The sequence below is a fragment of the Charadrius vociferus genome, unplaced genomic scaffold (assembly GCF_000708025.1).
Source record: "Charadrius vociferus isolate BGI_N301 unplaced genomic scaffold, ASM70802v2 scaffold375, whole genome shotgun sequence".
NCBI classification, from domain to species: domain Eukaryota; kingdom Metazoa; phylum Chordata; class Aves; order Charadriiformes; family Charadriidae; genus Charadrius; species Charadrius vociferus.
Window position 1 is genome coordinate 1,640,148 of NW_009648440.1, and position 23,508 is coordinate 1,663,655.

Below are 23,508 nucleotides of genomic sequence, written 5' to 3' on the forward strand. Positions count from 1 at the left end.
GGCTGCTCCCTCCCGGTACGTGCGACAGGGGCGCCTTAGAAGCCCGTGAACGGCTTCCTCTGGGCCCGGCGCCCGGCATTTCTGGGAAAAACTGAACAAACCAAACAAACGAAAGCCCACCAGAAAAAGAAAAAGAAAAAGAAAAAGAAAAAGAAAAAGAAAAAGAAAAAGAAAAAGAAAAAGAAAGTAATCCCCAGGACTCGTTTCTTGGATTTTGTTTCAGAAGAAGAGATAAGCATTCAGATGAATCAATTTGCTTCTGGGTGTTGCAAAGTTGGACAGCAACTGTCGTGCTGTGCTCTACAAAAATTAAGAGCATGTTTTCTCTCAGCTCTTTTTCTAGAGTTTGATGTAGCAGCGGTATCAGTCAACGTACATTGGAGGGCTGGGAGTTGCTGGCATTTGATCCGGGGTTTTACAAATATAACATGCAACATCCACTGTGCGTTCCTCATACATCAGGATGAAGGGATGTCTCTGGAACCAGATAAAGAGGCAACAAGGTTATGTTGACCCTCTGACACATGCTGGGTACCCCAGATAAAAGCTTAGCATATGGATTTTCCTGATGCAAGACTGCAGGGCTTGGTGGTGTAGGACAAAAGGACATAGCCTGGGCCATGGTTTTTACGTATGGGGAATCCATAACGGGCAGTATGGAGGTGGGATGAGACTCCAGTGGTGTCAGGAACTGCTGGGCAGGAGGCAGTGAGGGTACAGTATGAGCAGCAGCTGGGTCCTTTGTAGCATGGACATGGGCTGAAATACTTTAAAGAGAGGTTTCATTGTCAGCCATGGGGAGACAGGAGTGACAGGGAGACATGGCTTGCAGAAGTCAAACAGAAGACCCAAGCCCAGTTCTCCTGAACCTTGACCCTCTGCTCTGCCCAGGAGGCTGTACTGACCCGGACTAACTCAGAGCAGCTACGACTCAGTGACTGTCTGGGCCAGGACACTGGGCAAACTCCTTTTGTATCACACCACCATCATCAAAGACCCAGCGCCCCCTGAAGATGTGGCTTCCAGATGCCCAGAGCTCCTTGAAGGTGCATGGTTGCCAAGTATGACTTATTCAACCCCAAAGCCTCACAGTATTCCCTCCTTTAGGATCCGCCCCATCACAGACAGGCTGTGCTGATGTCTTACTCCAGAGCCGTGCTCTTTGAGGTCTCACTTTTGCCTGAGCGCTCCCAACATCGTTGTGTGGCCTGTGCCTTGGAGGCATTTACACATGACAGTGCTGGCCAGCAATTCGACAGGACTCCTGCACGGTACCAGGACCTCAAGCAAAGGCAGCATTTACATGTCACACCCAGCATGCTTCTGCCTGACCCTGCCCACTTCAGGGATCACCGATTCACTGCAGTGGGGCATATCCCCCCCATGCTGATCTCCTCCTGTATTTATGTACAGGCACTAACAATCTCTGCCATCGCCATGACCACAGGCCAGAGATGGTGGCATGGAGGTGGTGCTTTCCTCAGGCTGTGGAGCTGAACACCCTGCCTTAGTGGCCTGAGAAGATAAGGAGTGACCTCAGACATGCAACCCAGCTTCACTGTGTGACCAGCACAGCAGTGTCAGTCTATTTTGTAACTATGAAACAAAAAAGACTTAAAATTCTTATACATTTCTTTTTGAATCATTTGAGAGTGTCAGGATATTTTCAATATACTTCCCCTCTAATAAACTGCAGTATATTAACTTTCTTCCAGGATTTTCTTTTTTTAATGCTATATATGCTCAATAACTTTTAGAACAGCTTGATCCTTGTTTAGGTCACTGCGTCTATAGTTTGGTGGGGGGTTTTTTGTTTGTTTGTTTTGTTTTGTTTTGTTTTTTTAACACATCCTTTTTCCTTGCTGTACGTACCACACTGCTCAGTGTCTTTTTGTGGTAAATTAAAGAAGAACTGGACCACAAATTCAGCTAAAGCTGCTGCAACCTACAGTGTCCTGTCCTGGATTACCTGGAAGGAGCCAGTTTAGCTGGAACAATTACTATTTTATTAGTAGAGAACAGGAGTAATAGTATTTCTTTTGTTAGAAATTAGTTCTACCAGTGTTCTATTCTGCATAGCTTTTATAAGTAGGAGCAATTGCCTGGCTGAGAAAAAAAAAAAGTACTTTTTTATTGTATGAAGCTATTACAACAGACATAAAAAAATGATCCTATTATTAAATTGTGTCCCACCATCAAAACTCAGAAACTGCTCACTGAAATCACTATATTTTTTGACAACACATGTAATCTTATAAATTCAGCCTTGAAAATGAGTGAATTAGTTTTGTTGAAACATTCTCCCCCCAAATCAGTCAAAATATGGCTGAAATTTGAATAAATAATAGATGATTCTTACATTGGGAAGTGTGGAATATTTCAACAAATGTTATTAAATTCAGCATAAACATAATCTAAAGTAGTTTTTCACTCCTTCACTGCTCCATAGCCTGCGAATATTATGTTAAATAAGCAATAATTAGCAGAGAAAAAAATACTGTCCCCTTTCACGTATCTTTTTTTCCCCCAAAGTGACCGTCTCTTGCAACCTATAGATTAGTATTTACATTTTTCCACTTGGATCTAAAGCACGTAAGCACTTGACAATAAATGACATTAGTACTCCTATATTAATATCTGGAAGATATTCCAGCTGGCTTGATGATCACTAATAATTAGGGGCAGAATTTTCAAATGTTAATTTTATCCCCTTCCAGCCTAGCTGCCATCCTTTCCTAGTCTCTCAGACAAGTTATTTTCCCCTCTAAGCCCTATGCTCCAGCTATCTTTTTATTTGCTAAGGAGGAAATCCTGTAGTGAAGGGGGTTTATAACTACTGCATTTCTAGGAAAGATTTTTTACATCATGAGTAATGTCAGGTTTGGAATTATGGGACTGCAACAAGGGCAAATCCTGTGACAGATAAGTGCATCGGTTTCTAGGACTTCTGTCCTGAAACCATTTCTCCTCTTTGTTTGAATACCGTTTTTTTGTTTTGTTTTGTTTTGTTTTGTTTTAAAGAATATGCTTTATTTGCTGCATTTATGCCTGGTTGGTTTTTTTTGTTTGTTTTGGGGTTTTTTGCCCTGCTTACTCTCACTGCCCTGTCAAGCTTATTCTCAAAACATATTTCAAAAAATTAAGGAGGACTTAAAGAGGTGATGGCTATAAAAAGACAATACTTGTGGAACCCCTAACCTGTCAGCTTGTAGGAAGTACTCATCAAGTCACAAAAATATGGAAATAGCTATGGCTCGGAGCATGAAAATCAACATATGTAGTCATCATGTATTTTTTGGGAACATAGGCTAAACAACCTCTGTCACTTTTGCCATGCAATGGAACCCGCTTTCTCTTTTAGGGATCACCCTGCCACTTCCCATTAGCGTTAGCGGCACTCCGAATTGCAAAATCTTCAGATGAACGTGCCGCGTCCTGTCATTTCCCCCACAGGCTGTCTGGCGACAATAATCCACTAAAGGATTGTTTCATCCAAGTGGCGGTGTCCGAGTCAAACGCCGGCAACAGGCAGGGAAACCCAAACCTGTTGAGGCAGACGTCTGCCGAGATGGGGGGAATCGGAGCGACGGCCCTTAAGAGGGCGAGGCGGGGGACATACTTTGCGCCAGCAGAATAAGTCCATGGACTGCACCCGTGATGGGAGACTGCGACCGCCATCATGATGGCTGGAAGTTTGTGGGCCGCCATGCCGACGCTGGCCAAAGCAGGCCTGGGGCTGCGCTGTTTGGAGGAGTGCCTTGTCAGATTAGCCGTGCGGCTACTGTATTTGATGCTCAACTTGGACGGACAGGCCTGCCAGGCAGAAACTGCTCAGGCAGATGATGCTAGGGAGGACAAAAATTATCCACCGCAAGACTAAGACGACAGATGACACCCAGCAGGAACGGCAAGCCAAATCTGCAGAATCCACAATGCAGCTGGCTAGCCCCAGGCTACCTGCCTCTTTGAAGTGGAATAGACATCACCGACGAGCTGTCAAATTAGATCACCAGCCTGGAAACGCTGAAAGAGATTTAGTTCTTCCAACAGAGAAGGTAAAGTTTAATAGATGAAAATCTTCCTAAAGGGGCCAAGGTAACGTGGCAGGGGAAGGGGGAATCCTTCAGATGCAACAACGATGAAAAATTACTCCCCTCCCGCCTGCCCGCGGAGTGAGGGATGGGATGCGCAGCGTTTGGCAGCAACCATGGTGGCCGTAGTCACTACCAGCACGGAAAATAAAGGTCACGCCTGCAGGAACATGCATGGAGCAGCAACAAGTAACCCTTGCTATAAAATCAATTCCCACCCCCCAAATCTGTGATATCTGTATATGCCGCCCTGGAGCTGGGCTCTGAAGTACTGTAAATCTAATATCCCAAACATGCAGCGGTGGAATACAAAGACCCAGCCTGAATCCAAAAGCTCAGTGCAGCAGAGGTGCACGATGGCATCTCCCCTCGTACAGCTCTTACAATAAAATTCACGCATAAAAAATGTGCGAAACACAATTCGGTTTTGATATATCCAGAAGAAAAATTACGATTGTCGAGTGAGCAAGCATGTGCTCAGGTGTATGGCGAATATGAAACCTGGCGTTTCCATTAGGGACAGCAGCAGCGCGATCCAATTATAGATGCAAAGAAGACATACCGCTCTTAGGGGGAAAATATTAAATGTATTAATCCATTAAGCAGCTGCATCATTGCAATTACACTTTGAAGTTAAAGACCGTGAAACACACCGAAGATTAAAAGAAATGATAAAATTGAAAACTCAAAGAAAAAAACCCCTCAAATAGGCCTGCAGATCCCCCTTCCTAGGCAAAAATAAATAAAAAAAAAGAGATTAAAAAATTACATACAAGGCTCTGTATGCACATACAATTATAAAATCAATATATGGTCATACCAAGGCAAATTTACTTGGAGAAAAATCATGATAATATCTCTATTCCCAACTTCAGCATTCATGTAGCAGACAAACCATAACTCACCTGCAGAGATGCAAACAGAAGATGCTAGCAGGTCAGAAAGAATACGAACCAGACCTCTGAATAGAAGAGCTCACACTGGATTTTTTGATAATTATTTTATAGGTGTATCTATTCCTTTATTTTCTTCTCTCTCAGCTAATCTCTTTTTAAGTATTTTCTCCTCATCTCTTCCAAATCCACAGCACTGAGGAGCAGAGTTTTGATCATCTATTGCTTTTTAACCAAAAGGAAGAATAAAGATGCCCAAGTTCTACAGCTCTCTTCATCTGTCACGTTACTTGGGTGTATTTTATTTCATGGACAACACCACGTTAACACTTCTTAGTCATGTTTTCATATAAAATAGTTAATATAAATGAGTGCCTTATCTGAATTACGAAGTACTCATGTCCATCTTAAACCTCAGTTAAGAGTCCCTGCTAATAACCCAGAATCCACACCCACGCTGAAGCGTCTAGATTACTCTCCCATCAGCTGTAATTATAATTGAAATAAATGTGTGTACATATGTGTGAGAAAGAAAGAAGAAGTTGAAGAATTATTTTATCAAGATACTTCAATGAGCTGTAACACCTACAGGGAATTTTAAGACGTACTTTACAAAAAATAAGTTTCCCCATTTTGTAGGCCTCTGTTCTTCCAAAGATTCAGATGATAGAAAGAAATTCCTGGGAGAAGGGCTACTTCCATTTAAAAATAATTTGAAGAGGGTGGGGTAGGCTACGGAGAAGGATTAAAAGATAAAATAAAAAAAAAAAAAGATTAAAAAGACAATATCACCTCTTACAGGCAAACGGCTAAGACGCTGGCTAGGGAACTTCGCTGTCCAATTGGTATGCATTCTACCCGAGGAATCTCTGGCAATTCAATAGGTGCAAACCTCTCAAAAGCAAGTACTTACTGTGGGTGGGCAGTGAAGAAAGGTAACCAAACTTGCTTGATTGGACTGTTTCAGTTGTTAACCAGAAGTGATACCTCCTAACTTGCTTTCTGCGTGGAAAACCGGGATGCCAGCCTGACAGGTAAATCACCGATGACACAAAAGGAACTCCACAAAAAGCATATTATGCATTTAAACTATCATTAAAAAATTCTTTACTGTTTTGCTGCTGAAAAGCCTACACTCCAGTTCCATCTGAACAGTCAGATTTTCTTGGAACCCAGGTCTAAACTGAACTAGTTTTTTTTATTCAGTGTAACACAGATCTTCTCAAATTTCTCATTCCTACTCACTCTTCTCTTAATGTCATATTAAACCTGGATTTTTATATAAATCACTGTTGCTCAGTTGTAAGTCTCAGTGCAAGAACTGCCCCAAGAGACTTCTGAAGTCAAACTCAACTCTCACTTGAAAATGAAGTTACGCATACAAAGACGACTAAAAATCACCAGCACATTTCTAACATATCCGATGCAATACTTCCAACATCTGTTTCAGCCTGGCTTGTCTACAAGCCGCAGTCATCTTGGCATCATGGGGAAAAACACAAGTCAAAGTGGTAAGGGTAAGATTTCACTGAACACTTACAATTATCACATTTTTTTTTCGCTGTTGAATTTTTCAGTTGCTGAAAGGTTGTCATGCAGCACTATCTCACCATATGGCAACAACCTCAAGTCCTAGAGGCACATACTTAAAAGACCATAACATGTCAGGCCCCTTGAATAAATTAGATAGAACAATTATGCAAAATAATAATACTGCAATGATGAGATACATTAACAAATGAGATTGTCACTGTTCAAGAAATGCCGTGAAAATTAATTCCACACATCACTGTGGTCATCATCATCATCAAACTGCGAAGCAACAAAAGTAAAACAACATCGCAGTGTTTATTGTGCCCTTCAGCAACTGAAATTTTAAGAAAGGAGAAGGGGGTTGCAAGGGAGGAAAGTCACTTTTACTAATGTTCAGTGAAAGTATAATAAAATGTTACAGAAACAGAAAGACAAGCGGTAGTAGCTTTAAAAGCAGCAGAACATTTACCCACACGCATTCTTTATACAGACCATCGATGTTTGAGTGCTCAGGCACACTACACCTCATCCATAAATAATATGAAGCATCATCTTAAAAAAACGTAGCTCATACAATCTCAGATAGGCCAAGCTACATTTTTATGATTTTTCAGAAGTTTTTTTACAGATTTAGTTGCCCTTGATGATCAAAAGACATTAGACAGAAAAGGGGAGAGGGGAGGAAATCAATAGCATCTGTTTCTCCCAGTCATCTCTCTAAATGCAAAGTCTCAATTCATCCTTCTTTGCTTCTAAGCCTCTACCCCCTTAAGTTTCTCCATGCAAGGGACAGAGAATTGAAGTGCTCAAGTTAGCACATAACAATGACCAAAGGCTTTTTTTTAGACCGTATAAATTTTACAAATCCACTTCTAAACATTTAATCTTTCTGGTTAGCTGAACGTTTTTTTCCTGTTCTTTTTAACATTTCAGCAGCAAGTAACACTTCTACACTAGAGAAAACAAAACTGGCACAAGAGGCTAGGGGATACTGCAGGAGTAGCATGTAGCCACCTTGAGAAATCTCAACACTTGGAAACAGCAGCTGTTTGGGATTAAAAAAAAGATACTTTGTAGCATCAACCCTACAAGACTTGTTTGAAAAGATGACAGTATTATTTGCAAAATATTTTTACCTCTGGTTCCATTTCAGTATTGTAATCTGTAATGTAAGCTGCTATTTTCATGGATTAAGGCTTGCGCATGCACTGTACAAAACTTCAATCATTCTCATTAGCGATAGCACATAGGAAAACAAACAATCTGCAAGATGAATGTGAAACTTCCCCAAACCCTGACCAAATGCACTGATGATGCCCACTCATGCTCCCGTTTAGGAACAGAAAATGGTTCATTATAGCAGAATTTAGTAGGAGCACAGGTATTTTTCTAAGTCTCATCGTCACTTGCTCCCAGCCATAAGCATGGGAAAAAACCCAAAACTCCCTTATATATACACTACTAGGCAACAAATGTTTGAATAAATCGGGAATTAAGAGTGCAAGTAGCGACAGTAAAAACCCAAAGCCCTCCTGTAGTCAAATATGAGAAGTTTGGAGTATGAAGCTTCTACTGTACGTTTGCACTAAAGCCCACTCCACAATTCAGGAACAGAACAAGATTTCAGTGAGATCTTCATAATTAAGTACACAAAGCCTGCTTCTAAACAGCAAGGAAGAAAAGTAAGTAACAGGAAAAAAGGTAGAAGCTGAGAACTAAGCCCCCTGGAAAGGGATGAGAAATTTTCAAATGAAATAAGATTTTTTGTTCATTTTTAACAATATAAGACATTTCTAAAAGTAACACTGTGTGCCTGTAAACCTTCTTTAGAAGTGATGTGTATACAGAAAACACCTATTAGAGCACCTGGAATTGTCCAAGTTAAGCTTACTCATGCGATTTTCTTCCATCCTTTTATGTGTTAGCATATATTTTAATTACCTCATCTCTTATCCACCCTACTTTATTCTTAAGGCCTTACTCAAAGAGCTACCCAAGATATCTTTACATCTACCTTACGGGGTGGAAGGCTTCTAAAGCAGCACACAAGTTAAGACAAAAGAATGTACAACTCAGAAGTTGTTTGCTGAACACCGTTGTAGAAACCAACACAGAAGTTTAGCAATTAAAATATCAAGATATTTTTATATTTACTTCAGTGTTTTGAAAGAAATGTTAACTGAATTGTGCAGAAGGTAATTACCTATTTCAGATGTATCGTTAGGACATTATGTTAGCATTTTTTAAATTTGTTTAAAATAAAAATGGACGGACTGCATTCTACAGTTTGGGGGGATTTTTGTTTGCTTTTTTTTTTTTTTTAGGATCCTGAAACCTGTGTGGAAATACCATACAAAGTGAGACACATGCAAAATCTTGAAAAATCCTAGCTTTGTTACCCAGTTTGAAAGAAAATGCTTCTTGAATCAAAATAAAAGTCCATATGCCACAAAATGAAGTGGGAAGTGAACTAACCTTTTTAAAAGCTTCATTTTCTTTACTGAAGAAAAACTAAAGTTTCACAGCCAAATTAAAACTACAGTTTTAAAATAATTTATTCAGTCACATAAATACTTTGTAACATTTGCATGTTCCCTTTTTCACATCCTTGGCACACAATATAGCTCTTAACTTTTACAAAACTAGTGTAAACATCCATGGAGAATAAAATAAAAAGAAAGCGGGACATAAGTAAAAATACAATAAATAGCAAAAGGAGTGAATAATTGAAGGAAAATAAGTAATTCTTTCCTACAAAGACCATGTAATTACAGTCGAATGTTTAATTGAAAGAACTTTTCATTTTTTAAAAAATAGCAAATTAAAACTCAATTTCCGTCTTTCTACCATTGTTGCATTTAATCAGATACATGATACAATTCTTTAGTAGTTCAAATTCTTGAACAAACAATAGCAATTCAATGCAATTGTATTATTTGAGGCATCGACAGTTTTGGTTCACATACAGAAGGTTACACACCAGTATTTGCAAGTTAGTGGTTTTGGACAGTATAACTTCTAAACTCCCAAACATTCTTCCAACATGACACGGAGATTTTCTTTAATGAGCATTAGTGTATAATCTGTTCTTCATAAAGATGACATTAGACAGATGTTGTCGGACACCTGGATAATGCTGAATGTGGTTGAACCAACGAGACACATTAAGGTATTTCTCCTTTTCTTGCACTGTGAGGTCCACCTGCATGAAGAAGAAATACAAGGCACCGATAACACAAGGCACTGCAATCATTGGCACCATAACACGTGGAAAGATAAAATAAAAGTGGATAGAGTTTTACATCTGATTTTAACTCAAAGTTGTTCAAGTCTAGCAGCATTCTATCTTAATTTCCCATATTAAAATTCACAGCCCAAAACATGCATTTAGTTTTAATTTACTCAAATGAATGGACCTAGAGGGTGGAAGACACATTTGTATGATAGAGAGGAGGGAAAAAGGCCACTTGCTTGCTTGAATTTAATGCATCTGTCTATTCAAGGTGTTAGCAGACAGTATTGGGGGGGGGGGGGGGGGAGGAAGAGCAGGGAAGAAGAGTTTCACAACATGCACAAGTCTTTCATGTTAATCCAGCAGGCAGTCTTGCCTCCCAGGCAAAGTGACTACTTCGTATTTCAAGGTGTATTATAAGTACAGGAATAAGGGTTTTTTTTCAGGCAATTTCAGGCTGGATAGAGAAACTGAAAGTTCTTTTCCCTTTTGAGCAATAGTCATACAAGAGTTACTAAGAATCAGCATAACTGTTCAGCTGTGTTAGCTCACATTATTAATGTAGCAATGGCATAATTCAAATTACTACAGTAACACGAATTGAAAACTTGTCCATACTTCATAAATGTATTTAAAATACTATCACTCCAACTGTTTGTGGTCCTGTTGTTCACTGGAGTTCTCAAGTCAACAGCACCATCACTTGCTGACTTTAACCCAGATCTAAACAGCTGCAAGACCAGTCAGGAAGAAGCCTCCAACTATCATATAGCTATTGCAACAGCTCCTTGCCACAGGAATTACGGCTAAGATTAATGACGAGATTCAAGCCTACCTTTACTTTTATCAGAGGACTGGCTCAGATAAAGTAATCTAAAATTACAGATTTTAACTAGACCTTTCCAAGACTTCTAAGTTCAAGTCAGCAACATCCTCAAAGCTTCACTACAAAGTCTTTTATTACTTCACAGTCTTTCAAGCCAGCTGTAAAAGAACTATTCGCATCCTATATCACCTGTATTACGGTTCCTTGATTCGCAATTCTAGGTATCCTCATTCCTCTGGAATGAAGTTAGCTTATCATTTTAGACAATAATCTGTTTCCTCACATTAACCTGCTACAACCGAATTACAAATGGGGTAGTCCTCAAAACAGACTACCAAAAACGCATCAGGAACAAATGTGATCTTCACATTGACTACCCTATCTTATCTCACCAATACTTAAACCAATCAGTGTGGGGTTCACCTCACTTCATTTTCAGTTAGCTCAGTCAGCCATCAAGCTTAGTCATCTTGGCAACACCTGGAGTCACTGAAAAAAGGCACACCTGTAAAGGATAGTTTTAACAGACAAATCACTAGCTAGACATGCCTAGTATTTTTCATGTTTAGACTGCTAAAGCTACTCAAGGTTAATCCCCTCCTCAAAAGCCAAACAGATGGCATATTCCTTATGCCTTGGTCTACAAACACCAGATTTAACAGACAATGCAGGTTCATTGCAAATTTCATCTTGGGCACAGGGCAGCTGGAAACAAGAATGTTCCAACAAACTTTAAATCACAGAGAGCTACACATACTCATTTACTCAGCTGTAGAAGTGAAAAGCTGGTGTTCAAAACTAAGTCTCATGTTGAACTTCACCTCATAACACACCAGCCCTCTCAATTTCAAGAGCTGTCTATAACATTTGCTGCTTCTCCTCACTGTTCTCTCACACAGTCCAGCACTTGGCTTAGAACTGGAAAGCTTTAACCACATAGAGGTAAAAAGAAAATAAGGATATATACTAGAAGATGAACCACTGGAAAAATACTGAGGAAGAAAAATTTCAAGGAGTTGCAGGAAGGAATTCTAAACCAATGCCACGTAGCATTAAAGCTCTATTAACACTAAGTTAAGAGCATAGTAACTGCAGAAGCAACCAAAAAGCAGAGATCTTGCAGCTGCTCCTAAACCCAAGTAGGTCTTCTTCCTACAGGACTCACCTGCCAGAACACAAGCATAGCACTGCACATGTATTTCCATAACAACTTCTGCAATTTTGAACTGTTATAAACCCCAATTCAGGCAGTATGAGAAAATCTGCTTTTTTTGCTGCCCGCATAGAAATGTAAACACTATTCCTACAGCTGTACAGAAGGGCACAGATAAATCAAAACACAGCCACATGTTATTTTTGCTGAGCTAGAAACATAAGCCAGTCAATCAGAATTAGCCAAGCGGAAGAGAGTAACACTGATAAGGAGAAAAACTCCAGAATTTTTTAAATCAAAAAGTGGAAGCTATTAAAACGTAACAAGTAGTATTTCACAAATTACCCGAGCTTCTGCAAATACAGTATACTCAGGACAAAAAAACCTATGCAGTACTGTTTAGGGGAAAATGCTTTTGATCACCTACAGTTTGTTATAATTACTGGTAGTTCGAAGCTGGTGCATGGTATGAAGCTGTAAAACCATTTACAAAGCAACACACAGCATGAAAAGAGCAACATGCATACTTTAAGGCCATCTAAAATTAATGAAAGTGAAGCAAAGTATCTAAGTATGAGTGGATACTAAAAATACTGTAATTTTAAATTCCATGAGTGTTGTACAATTAAGTTATAATTAAATACTCTTTTTCAAGGTCTTTAACGGTTAATCACTTGGTTACGAAAACGCTGAACTAACCTTCAGATTTTGCAGTATATACAGTATTTCCTCCTCATAATTTTATACTGGTAATTCTCAATCTTCACACTTCTCTGATGTAAATCAAAAATAAAAGTCTGGAAAACTAGTCCTCCGTTCTGTTAGTGTAGTGAAAAACATCTGAAGGGCAAAACAGACAGCTACTCTAATAACAAAACCCCTTTTTGTACTCTAGGCACAACAAGCAAGATATTTTTACTTATTTACATAATGTACTCTATCAGAGAAATATATTAAAAAGCACTTTGTGGCATGTTCTACTTTTTACTCGGAACATAACTCTTAGGTTAATTGTTTAGAGATCACTTCCATGGCATTTTTTTACAACATTTTGTTAGATGGGTATTTTCTGTTCTTCCTCATTAAATTAGATAATTCCCCCAAGTTAAGAAAGGCTGCTGTTCTGCTGTTAAAATAATTATTTGCTATTAAAGCAATTATTTTAATAGCAAAGCAGCAGACACTCAATTTGACAGGCTTTTTTTTTTATGCCACGGAAAAAAAAAGTCTTAGTCTTCCACCAGAAAACTCACAACGGGTAACCAAGGTGGTCATCACACAATATAACTACAAGAGTTTCTAGAAGGGCTATAAATACACAAGCTTTAATTATATTTTCTTTCAGTAGCATTGGGGATGCAGGCATAAATTCCCATTCCCACATCCTGCATGTGCATGGAAAGTCTAAAACCACCTGCCTACACCTGAAGTTCTTCAGCATCAAAGCCCCAAAACAGTTGAATGGTGTATTTAATGAAATACACGTACTTTCACATACTTTGGACTAATTTTATGCTGTTAAAGGAACGTGCTTAAAATGAAACCTTTTCTTTAAAGTAAAACTGCTTTTTGTAATTTAGTTTAAGTACCCTTTCTAGCATCATTCTTTAGAAGGAAAGCCTGTAATCCCAGTACTAAGATAAGCAGCATCAGTGAATATTAACAAAAATCCATGGCAATCTGTTTATTACAAGAAACGTTCATTATGGAAAAAATGAACTGGAAAATAAACTACTATTGCAGTCTTATTATAGTTCAGTATTAATAGTTCTGACCCGGGGAGAAAAACTTTGTTTGCTTTGTACCTGATTTGACCCCAACATTTTGACTGAGACTTCTTCCATTTGCAGATATAAATTTCACCCATAAGTTATTTTCCAGACCCCATTAAAAAAATTTTCAAGTCAGACATACAGATTTGAGACTACTTCTTTGGTTTTGACAGAATTTTTGAAGTATAAAAACAGATCAGCTTTTGTATTGATTATTTCTCTTAAATAGAACTGGACTTGTTCTGTTTGAAAATACTTAAGCATAAAAACATAGGGAAACTTTTTGTTTATCTTAAATTAAAAAAAAACCCAAACATAAACAAGTTCATCACCACAGGGGGAATTTAATGCTTACTGATTGCCTGAGCTATCCTCAAGCAATACTTCCAAATTCATGTTTTCTCTGCAATCTATGCTTTAACCTAGAACTTTATTGTTCATCATATTTATCCACATATGTACTTAAGCAATCAAAGCGTCTAAAGACAACATTATTTATATTAGATACATGGAGACATGGAATTGCATACAACAATGTAAAACATTGACTGAAAAAGCTCATTTATACAGTTAGTATCAAGCATTACACTTTTGGGGTGTGTGACCTATATTATGATGCAGAGTAACAATGTATACAATTTAGTTCCTGCCTTATAATAAGTGTATATTTCTAATTAATAGACTCCAAATAGACCCAGTCTGTAAGAGACCTGAAACTACCTATGAATCTGACTCTCACTCATTCAAATATTATTTCCTTTCCCACAATATGAATTTTAATAGTTGCTGCTCTTCAGTAGACAAACTGATTAGTAAGTTCAAATGGACGAGCCTGGACAGCGAAAACTCAGGTTCCAGAACCTGCCTGGGACAATGGGAAGGGCTAAATGAAGGTGGGAGGAAGGGAGGGATATGAAGACGTATGATCTATCTGCAGAAACACTAAGAAAGGACATGGAACCACAGATGAAGAAGTGAGCAATAGGATTGGGTGGTCTTAAAAACCTTTCTAATGGAATGTGCATCAGAAGGTTTTTAAAGTTTTAATAATACTTGGCTCATTCAGAACGATCATGGTACGTCGCTAATATTTACAGTATTTTATTACTAATGTCTGTGTTAGCACAGTCGGTAGTCTATCAAAAGCAGACAGATTAATCCTAAAAGTCATTATCAGTAACATTTTCAGATCAATTTTCTAGACAATTTGATGGACAGCAAGAACTGTGGTTCTCCCCCCTGCACCTCCCATTTATTGGTATTTTCCACAAGGCTTAGCTGAAATAGTGGTGGATATGACAAACTGCTTCCCTGGACCACGTCACATTAAAAGACACAGCAGCTTCCCTTAAAGCTTAGGGCAGAGAAGCAGCTCTGGACATACTCTCTTCTCATTACAGGAAAAATAAAAATAATTTAAAAAAAAAAATATCACAGGATTCTACAGTTGAAGATCTTACCTCTATAGTTAAGTACTAATACTAATCTGAAACCTTCAAAACACACAATTCCTAGGCAGTAGCTTCTAGATTTTCCTCTTTATTTAGGATAGCCACCCCATTATTTGCCCTTTATACCTTCCTGATTCAGAAAATTATCTTCCCTGAAATCAGACATTTCAGAAACAGATGCTGTACTTGTCCCAAGTAGTGTCTGGATAGTTGCAGGCACCCAGGAGCACCAAGTCATTTGTTTTTACCATCTGTTCTATTTCCCAAAGCAATAACTTGTATCTTTTCTTCTTGATTAGGTGGTCTACTCTAGAGCAAATTCTAAATTTAAAATATGCTTGATTTTCCCCTGCCTAAGTTTTCAAAAAAATATGCAGCCATATTTTTAGAGAGTACTTCGATGTTTTTTCTATGTCTACATATCATATGTGAAAGGTAACACATTCTGACACTCTCGTCAACGCATCTATCCTACAACTTCAGATATGTTACAAGGCAAATATGATTTAACAGAATTAATTCTAAGTGACTTACTCTAACATATTTTCAAAAACCTTCTGAAGTGAAGCTTCCCTTCCCTCTCCTCTGCTTGACACTCTCATTTGAACTTTTACTCCTGGATAGTCAAGGTACTAACAAAAATGAGAGCTTATGTATCTGTATTTCATTACTTGATCTTTCCCCCCCTCCCACCTCAGCCTCCCTTTTGAAGCACAGTGTTCTTGCACTCTTCCTCCAGAGCCCCGCTTTTAACTGTATAAAGTACCCATTCACCTCGTTGACTGAATTCACTGGTTCTCAGACACACGTGCATTTGTCAGAGGCAACTTTTTCTGAAAAAAAAACCCTTTTTTTCTTTTTCCCCCCCCCCCCCCCCATCCCCTAATGTAAAACTGATGGATTTTATCTTCTCCCAAGAATTTAGCAAACCTTTTTATAGAAGTCCTTTGGTTTGTTTAGTAGTACTCACTCCAGAGAAGTACAGCTCATTTACAATCGCACTCCAGCCACCAAAATACAAGTAACTTCAACAGCCTCATCTTTAAAATACCACTTTCGGTTTAGAACTGAGGTGCAACAATTTATGAGCACTTCATCATAAACCCTGAGCTGGCTATGAAGAATCTCAACACCTTCTCCACTCAGTACAAACTTCTATTTTTGGTGTTGGGTTTTTTTTCCTCCTAAGCACCAGCTCCCTGTGTTATTTTCATATTCTGTGTGTTATCAAGCGTTATCATTAAGTCTTGAAACACAAATGACATTTTGTTACAGCTGACACTTTTATATGCATTCATCCTTCAATAACTTAATTTACCCGCATCTTTCAAAGCACCAGTAGCATTTCTTCAATACTAACAAGGTTAGTACTTTCAGTTCTGATACGTCCTTTCAGCTTAATTTATCTCTTTCCCCATGTAGTTCTGTAAGCAGTCATGCTTCAGACTTGAACAGATCGAGTCCTCGTACCTAGCAACTCAGGGATAGGTATTGTCCTTGTCACATTACACAGAAGAAACTAAAGCATTCTGGACACTACAGATAAAACACTTCTTTTGACAGATCCAAAGCGAAATATTAAAAAAGTAAAAAATGAAGAACTTAAAACCAAGTTTTATTTGAAGTTCTTATAAGAAATTTCTCCATTTTTGTTCTGTAATTGTCATTGATCAATTCAGTAGGTCAATGTCTACAACAATTAACTGCCCTTTTGATAACCATCATGATAGTTGTACAAATAAAAATAATGCAAATAACACTTACCATGACATGATGCAATCCATAGTACATCAAAATGTCTGCTAAAGTAAAAATGTTTCCTGCAAGGTAGACTTTGTCTTCAAGGTGCATGTTAAGATCCTAAAAAGGAAAAAGTCATTATACTGATGTAGTATTGACTTTGTAAGACAAAATATTAAGGTAATTGTTAAAAATAATAGAAAGCTTCCTCTGGAGACCTTGCATATAAAATAAATGCAAGTTATAATTTATCCCAAATCAGCAAAGGAGAAGACCATAAAAAGAAAACCAATATTAAAATTGTCACGATAAACTAAAATATCATCAATGCAAATGTTGGTCTCTAAATAAAGTGCTAGCCAGCTTGCTGCAGGCACATAATTCTTCATAATTCTCCCACTTACATCCACTCAATTTTCTGTAAAAACAAATGTGATTTATTTTACATATTAAGCTGACTCCACAGTACTTTCAAATCTGTCTTGGCTTCAAATTACTGGAATTCAAAAATGCAAAGTTGTGTTTTGTTTTTTTTTTTTATTAGCGCATATGACTCAGAAGCACCACTGTTACACATTTAACATTTGGTAAGTAGAAAATGCAGTCCTATGATCAAAGGAGAGTATATTGCTCTTCTGGCAGCAGCTTCTCCTGTCCTCCACAACTCACTCAATGTAGCTGGTCTGGAACTGCACATGTGCGAGAACCAGGGAAACACAAAGGGATAGTGGGGCTGGAGACAAGTAACATGTTTCAAGTTCAACGCTGGATGCCTGATACCCACCAGCTGGTATCATCTGACACCTGCTTTTATTAACGTTGAAATCACTGCTAGCAATTCTTAATGACCGATACTGTCAACTCAGTTGCTATCTAAGTCCATATGAAGAGAGCACTGCTTCAGCATTTTAGGATCATCTCTCTCTCTCAAGAATTCCGTATCAGAGCCTGTAAAGGTGGGTAGAAGGCTTCCATTTAGGTTCAGTGAATAAGCATGTCAAATCTGTATTACTGAAAGACCCTTTTTCATGGCTTTTTGTATGCAATCATTCCCTGCCAGAAAACAGGAGGCTAACAGACTCATCACTGCCCGGGTGTATCACCCCTGAGAACAAAGGCATCACACATCAGCTCTGCCTCTCTACCCGTCCTTCAGTAGGGTATGATCCTTTTTTGATCATACAATCAAGACAGTTATTTCCCTGCTCAAAATTTTGGATTTCTGCATCAAAGCAGTTATGGAATGATAAGTCTTAGTTTTATACATCTTCAAGAGGTAGGCTAGTTTCCTATGCAGAAATATTGTTTGCCCAGATGGTTAATATCACACAAAGATGGGTTAATATACTGCACATGTATACTCAAAATATTAATCAATAAAAAAATCCTAAAACTTTAAAGGCAAGGTAAGGCAATACAGCGTGAACAATTATTTATTCTGGTTCATCAGATTTTATGAAGTCAGTTAACTGAGCAAGTGGAATTTGACAAAAATGGTTTAGTCTTGGATAAATTAGCATTAGTTTACAATTCTGTTTTTGAACATCTACTTTCCTCCCATAAAACAGAGACAGATATTCCAGTTTCAATCTGTAAGTCAAGCTAATTCAGAAACACCACAGTACTTTTTTTTCCCCACCCGTGCACTAGGCACATTCAGTTAATCTTGCCTCATGGGTTATGCTTCCCACAGATGATTATATTACTGGCTAACAGCCAGCTGTGTTAAAATTCCTGAAAGTCAAGCTTTCTTAAGTGACCATGATATTAAAGTGAAATAGTGTTCCTGTCCTGGTGAGATTAATGAAAATATGAATACAAAACTGTACTTGAATTTCCATTACATCCAGGAAATTCAGGTCTGTTAGCTGTCATTTGTATCATTGTCTTTCATGTACTGAACATCACTGCTTACATTGGTTATGTACATACAATCCCAGTATTAAATGACTGAAAGAGTCTTGGAAGTTGCTTGCAACTATATGAACTTATTGTTGCAATCCCTCAGGAAACCTTTTTTCAAACTTCAGACAGGTATTTACGGCGCTAATATGCATTGAACAACTGCAGCAATTCAAATTCCATTTTTGGGTATGGGGAAGCAAAGGAAAGAAGAGATGTTGCATTATTTATGGACTAACTGATGGATTTCCATTTGCTTGTTCTATGGAAAAAAATCCAGTTTACAGCCCGTATCTAGAGTGACAGCTCAACATATCCCATCCATGACGCACTTCTAGCTACCCCAGAACTATCTTTTAAAGTATACAATCTAATTGCCTGTAATCCAATTCATCCATTAAGGCGACTGAATCCCTTCTGGTCACTGCAAGTTGAGACAGCAGCTTGGATGAGCAACATTTGCTTCTTAAAACGACTCAGTAGCTTACAACGCATCTAATCATACTCTGATTTTGGTTTTGTTATTTTGTCCAGAACAACACACTGCTGGTTTATGTACCTGCCTTAGACACAAAAGCACATCCTTTCAGTCCGCAATATTCTCAATGTCATTTATGCCCTAAATGCCTCTATATCACACCATACAAAGACAACGAGCTGAGCACTCTCAAATGCCCCAGGCAAGCCTCTGACAATGCAGAGCCCAAGAAAAGGATTCTGTAGGCATATCCAAGAAAAGCAGAATTTCGCTGTTGGGGCATAGCTTTAGTTTTAGTTCTAATGCAAGTCTTTTCTGTCTAACTGGCAAACTATGAGCTAGATCTGGTCTGGATGAATATTATATTCAACATACCCAGTTTCCTGCAAAAGACAGAAGAAAAATAATCAACAAATGTTGCTCAAATAATCAAAATTCAAGCTTTATACCTGTAAGTGCACAAAAATATCCTGATGTTAACAAAAAAGGGAGAGAAGTCAACACAGAAAGCTGAAGTTTAAAAAACTCTTACTGGACAAGCTTCCCAAAGTGGGTAGGCATCCCATTTAGAAGTTCGTCAAAGAACAGTGTACAAGAACTTTGGATTAATGGCGTGGACAGAGCATGGATTAACCTGCTTACATATCTATGGAAAGATTAAGTTTTCAAACAAGCACACTAAATAAGCGTTGAAGCTCTCTTATTCAGATTTCTAATTGGATTTCATGATTACAGCCAAACAGCACAGGAAATCTCTGAAGATAAGGGAGGAGCGGGGGAAGAGCGCTCAAGTTTTAGATACCCAAAATTGACAACACAGAGAAATTCAAGTCTCCTGAATGGAATTCATTAACATTGAAGTAGACAGTTGATGGCACAAAAGTTTCACAAAGATTCTCAATTCCTTCCCAGAAGAGTAGAAAATCTACTAATTATCAAGCACAACTCAGTAATTTTCAGATTCTTTTTCCTATGCAGCTTTACCACTAACCAAATATTAAAGAAGCAAAGGGAAACACTCTGTCATCCTGGGGAAAAGAAAGTTAACATAATACATCAGATATAACGTTATTACCGCTATTGACAATCATCATTCCTACACATCTGCTGAAGAACAGTCCAGGCGTATTGCTCCCATTTATTTTGTCCAATACAGGAGTGCAAATAAAAGTTAGGCAAAACTCCAGGAGCACTTTCATCGGCCAGTTCTGAACAGTATGGCATTTGCTCTGAATGAATATAAAAAACCTGGCTGATATGGTCTGACTACTTCATGATTGCTTTCATGCCAAGTAACAGCTTTAGTCAACACGTCAGTAAGAACAATTTAAGAACCTATTTTCCTAAGGCTAACAGAAAAGCCTTCCTGTTCAAATTAACAAACATTAAACCAGTTATTTACTGACATTTTTCAGAACCGTATCACCTCAATTAAGGGTTAAATAGAGGCAGCCTAAAGTTTACAGCAGAAGTGACTGAACTGTTTTTGGCGCAGCTTATTATAAATTGTCGCTCTAGGCTGCAACTGTCCCAAGACTGCCATTGTGTATTCCAGACACGTCGTAAAACTACAACCTCAGACTTGCCTCCCTATTTTAGCTTTTCTTTTTTTCACCCATACTCCCTTTTGGCATAGTATACTTTAATGGTAGGCTGCCTCTTTTTCTGATTAATCATAGTGGCAAGAGAACAAATTAAAAAAAAAAAAAATCTTAATTGCTATACTGTGAAATTATTAGTGCTGGAACAATTCCACAGCAGCCCTCTGTCAAAACAAATTCTGGCTATTCAACATCTGCTAATAAAAAAAATACATAGGAAAATTTTGAAGTGGTAATATCTATTAGAATATACTTAAAGGCAGAGATTCTTCCTCAAGTGACACTGTTTCTCAGTAAGGAAATTTTGTTTTGTCTTGAAACACTTAATTTAGCTACATATTTGGATTTCAGTATATTGTCTTTTCTACACTGCCAGTGTGGCTAATGCTAAAACTGAAAAGAGATATCAGCTTTGGCATGAAATCATCATATCTCTCTGGTTTTAATACTCAAATGCAGTTCTGCGTATACTCATACGTGTGTGCTGACAAAGCAGCTATCATCACTTAAGCCATCCAGAGGAGATATATTTTGTTATAAGACAGAAAACTTGCTTTTGTTTTTTATAGGATAGAAGGGCAAGAAAGGTAAAACAAAGTTAGTTATTCTCCTGTGGCCTTCTCACAGTTTAGGAGAGAATAAAAGGCATCACAAGGTTGTTTGAAGAATGACTGAAATTATATAATACTTGTCATAAAGGTTTTTTTAAAAAAATAATTAGATAACAGGGACCACTGAAAGCCACCTAGTCATACCGCCTGTTCAAAGTACAGCTAAACCTGAAGTTAAACCCCGATTAGTTATGGCATCCTTCAATCAAGTTTGAAAATCCCAAAGCGTAGACAATTTTCATGAGGTATCTGTACAGTAACCATGACTGTAAAGGTTTTGATAGCATTTGCACGCAGAAAGTAAGACCAGAGATTTTATAAAAAGAGAAGCAATGTAAACAAACTCATGCTTAACAAATGGAAGATATTGCATAGCTACAATGAGATCAAGATAATTCAGATTATTCAGATTATCTGGGAAACGGTTCTTTAGGGCTTTCACCAAGTTGATCCTTGTAAAGCAGGCATGAAATTCCAAGTCCTCAACATCAAGGAGGCTATCAGTTTGAAAAGGACAACAGATTACTAATAAGGTTTTGCTCTGCACCATTTTAAGATGCAAGACTTTCCTTGGCTTTAAGTAACACAGTCTGTTAACTTTTGAACGCTGCTTCAGTTTATCTTTGGTTTCTGCAATAGCTCTAGTTGACTCAGACTCGCCATACCTAAGAAAAGCCAAAAGTATTAATACTCTGACAACCTCAAGTAAAGTCAACCTTCCTAATACCCTGCAGCTCACAAAGCTATTTCTAAACCCGGACTCACTAGTAGCACTGAGCATTGTGTACTTTCCATCTAAAAAACACTTTTAAAACTAGAAAAAAATAGACACTTTAAAAATTGATTGAATTTCTCTGCTGTTCCATGCACACTTAGTAAACAGAGCCCTTAGCACTTAACAGTGTAAAAGCAAGATTTATCTTCAAGGCCTGTTCCCACAAGACTGCAAAAATACTAATTACCAGTCACAAGGAGTAAGAAGGAAAATAGAGTCAGTTTTGCTCTCTACTCCCTGCCATCTGGCTGCTCAAATCACAGGGTGACCCTTGAGATTCTCTTTTCTGCTTCCACCTGTTTAAGAGGAAGCAAGTTTCAGACTACAAGAAAAGTTTAATATAGTAGACAAAAGCCTCCATAAAAAGCAGCTCGATGTGAAGGGCAGTTTTGCAGAGGTTCCTTTATGATTTCACTTTTCACACACAATTCTGTATGGTATACCTTTTAGTATCAGTACTAATTACCACAACATCAAGTATGGCTTGTAATTACCAAATCAACAAGAATAGCTCTTAAAACAATTGGAGCAGTGTTATCTTGAAATACACCGCTACTTGTTTATAGTTGAGGATGAAGACAGTAAGAAAGTGGCATCTTACATGGCTAACAAGAGACTAGACAACTGAACAGTACCTAAACTATCTGGAACATTCTTGTTAGTTTACAGCATTATAGCCATAAATCACTGTAAGAGCTGTGCTTCATATATTTTACAGTTTAAGCTGTTTTCCCTGTTTCAGATTGTTGGTGTATTTTTGTCAGTAAAACAGAAAAAGAGCAAGCAGAATAACAGCCAGTACTTAAAGATATTGTCCAGTCTTCAGTGTTTTCTGTTTTATTAATTGGTTGCTCATACACACATTAGCACTGTAATCTTCAAGGTCTAGTCACCCCAAAATTCAGTGGCAATGTAATTAAGTACTCCTTACCTTCAGAATTATTCTCATATCTTCTTTACTAGTGCCTCCATCTACTCGAGTCACTCTATATTCCAACCACTGCTGAACAACAGCTTTCTCTTCTGCAGTACTTCCAAGCAGTTGGTCTTTTTTAGCCTGTTTAACTAGGTGGGCAGCTATGGTCATTAATCCTGTCAGACCAGGACCATTGTTTGTTTGAAGAACAGGAACCTAGAAGAGGAAACAAAAGTGTAATACTAAACAACTCATTCAAAAAGTATTCTCTATAAGAATAGCTGTTGTTTTTTACAGCCCCTCAAAAGGATCTTTAAAGCATTATATCAGAATTTAGAATTCATACTAAAGGTAGTAACATAAAAAAATACGTATGTTCTCTTTTTACTCTTTGGGATGGATTATTTTCAGTTGTTACAGAAGAAACGTATTTAACACGTGCATGTGGACAAACCAATTAATCAAATTCTGCCAATATTAGCATGAAATAGTATTGCTTGTTCTAACAGTGGCAGAAATCTTATTAACTAACTT

The 23,508-nt window shown here is 38.0% G+C and overlaps 2 protein-coding genes across 2 annotated transcripts in view; both read right to left on the bottom strand.

Annotated features, from left to right (window-relative positions):
• The window catches only part of BLOC1S5 (biogenesis of lysosomal organelles complex-1, subunit 5, muted), an 18,086-nt gene extending 13,877 nt beyond the window's left edge, over positions 1–4,209 (bottom strand). Inside the window, exons 1-2 of the mRNA XM_009885429.1 lie at positions 4,162–4,209; positions 3,704–3,813 (exon numbers count right to left, since the gene is read on the bottom strand). Of these exons, the coding sequence (XP_009883731.1) occupies positions 3,704–3,813; positions 4,162–4,209 (158 nt within the window). The remainder of the gene's footprint in view (positions 1–3,703; positions 3,814–4,161) is intronic.
• A 4,847-nt stretch (positions 4,210–9,056) lies between these two features.
• Positions 9,057–23,189, bottom strand: EEF1E1 (eukaryotic translation elongation factor 1 epsilon 1). The gene is made up of 3 exons (XM_009885420.1): positions 22,990–23,189; positions 16,716–16,811; positions 9,057–9,719 (listed from the first exon to the last, which is right to left on the bottom strand). The coding sequence occupies exons 1-3, from the start codon at positions 23,143–23,145 to the stop codon at positions 9,579–9,581; spliced, it is 393 nt and encodes a 130-aa protein (XP_009883722.1). The 5' UTR covers positions 23,146–23,189; the 3' UTR covers positions 9,057–9,578.
• Positions 23,190–23,508: the final 319 nt, after the last annotated feature.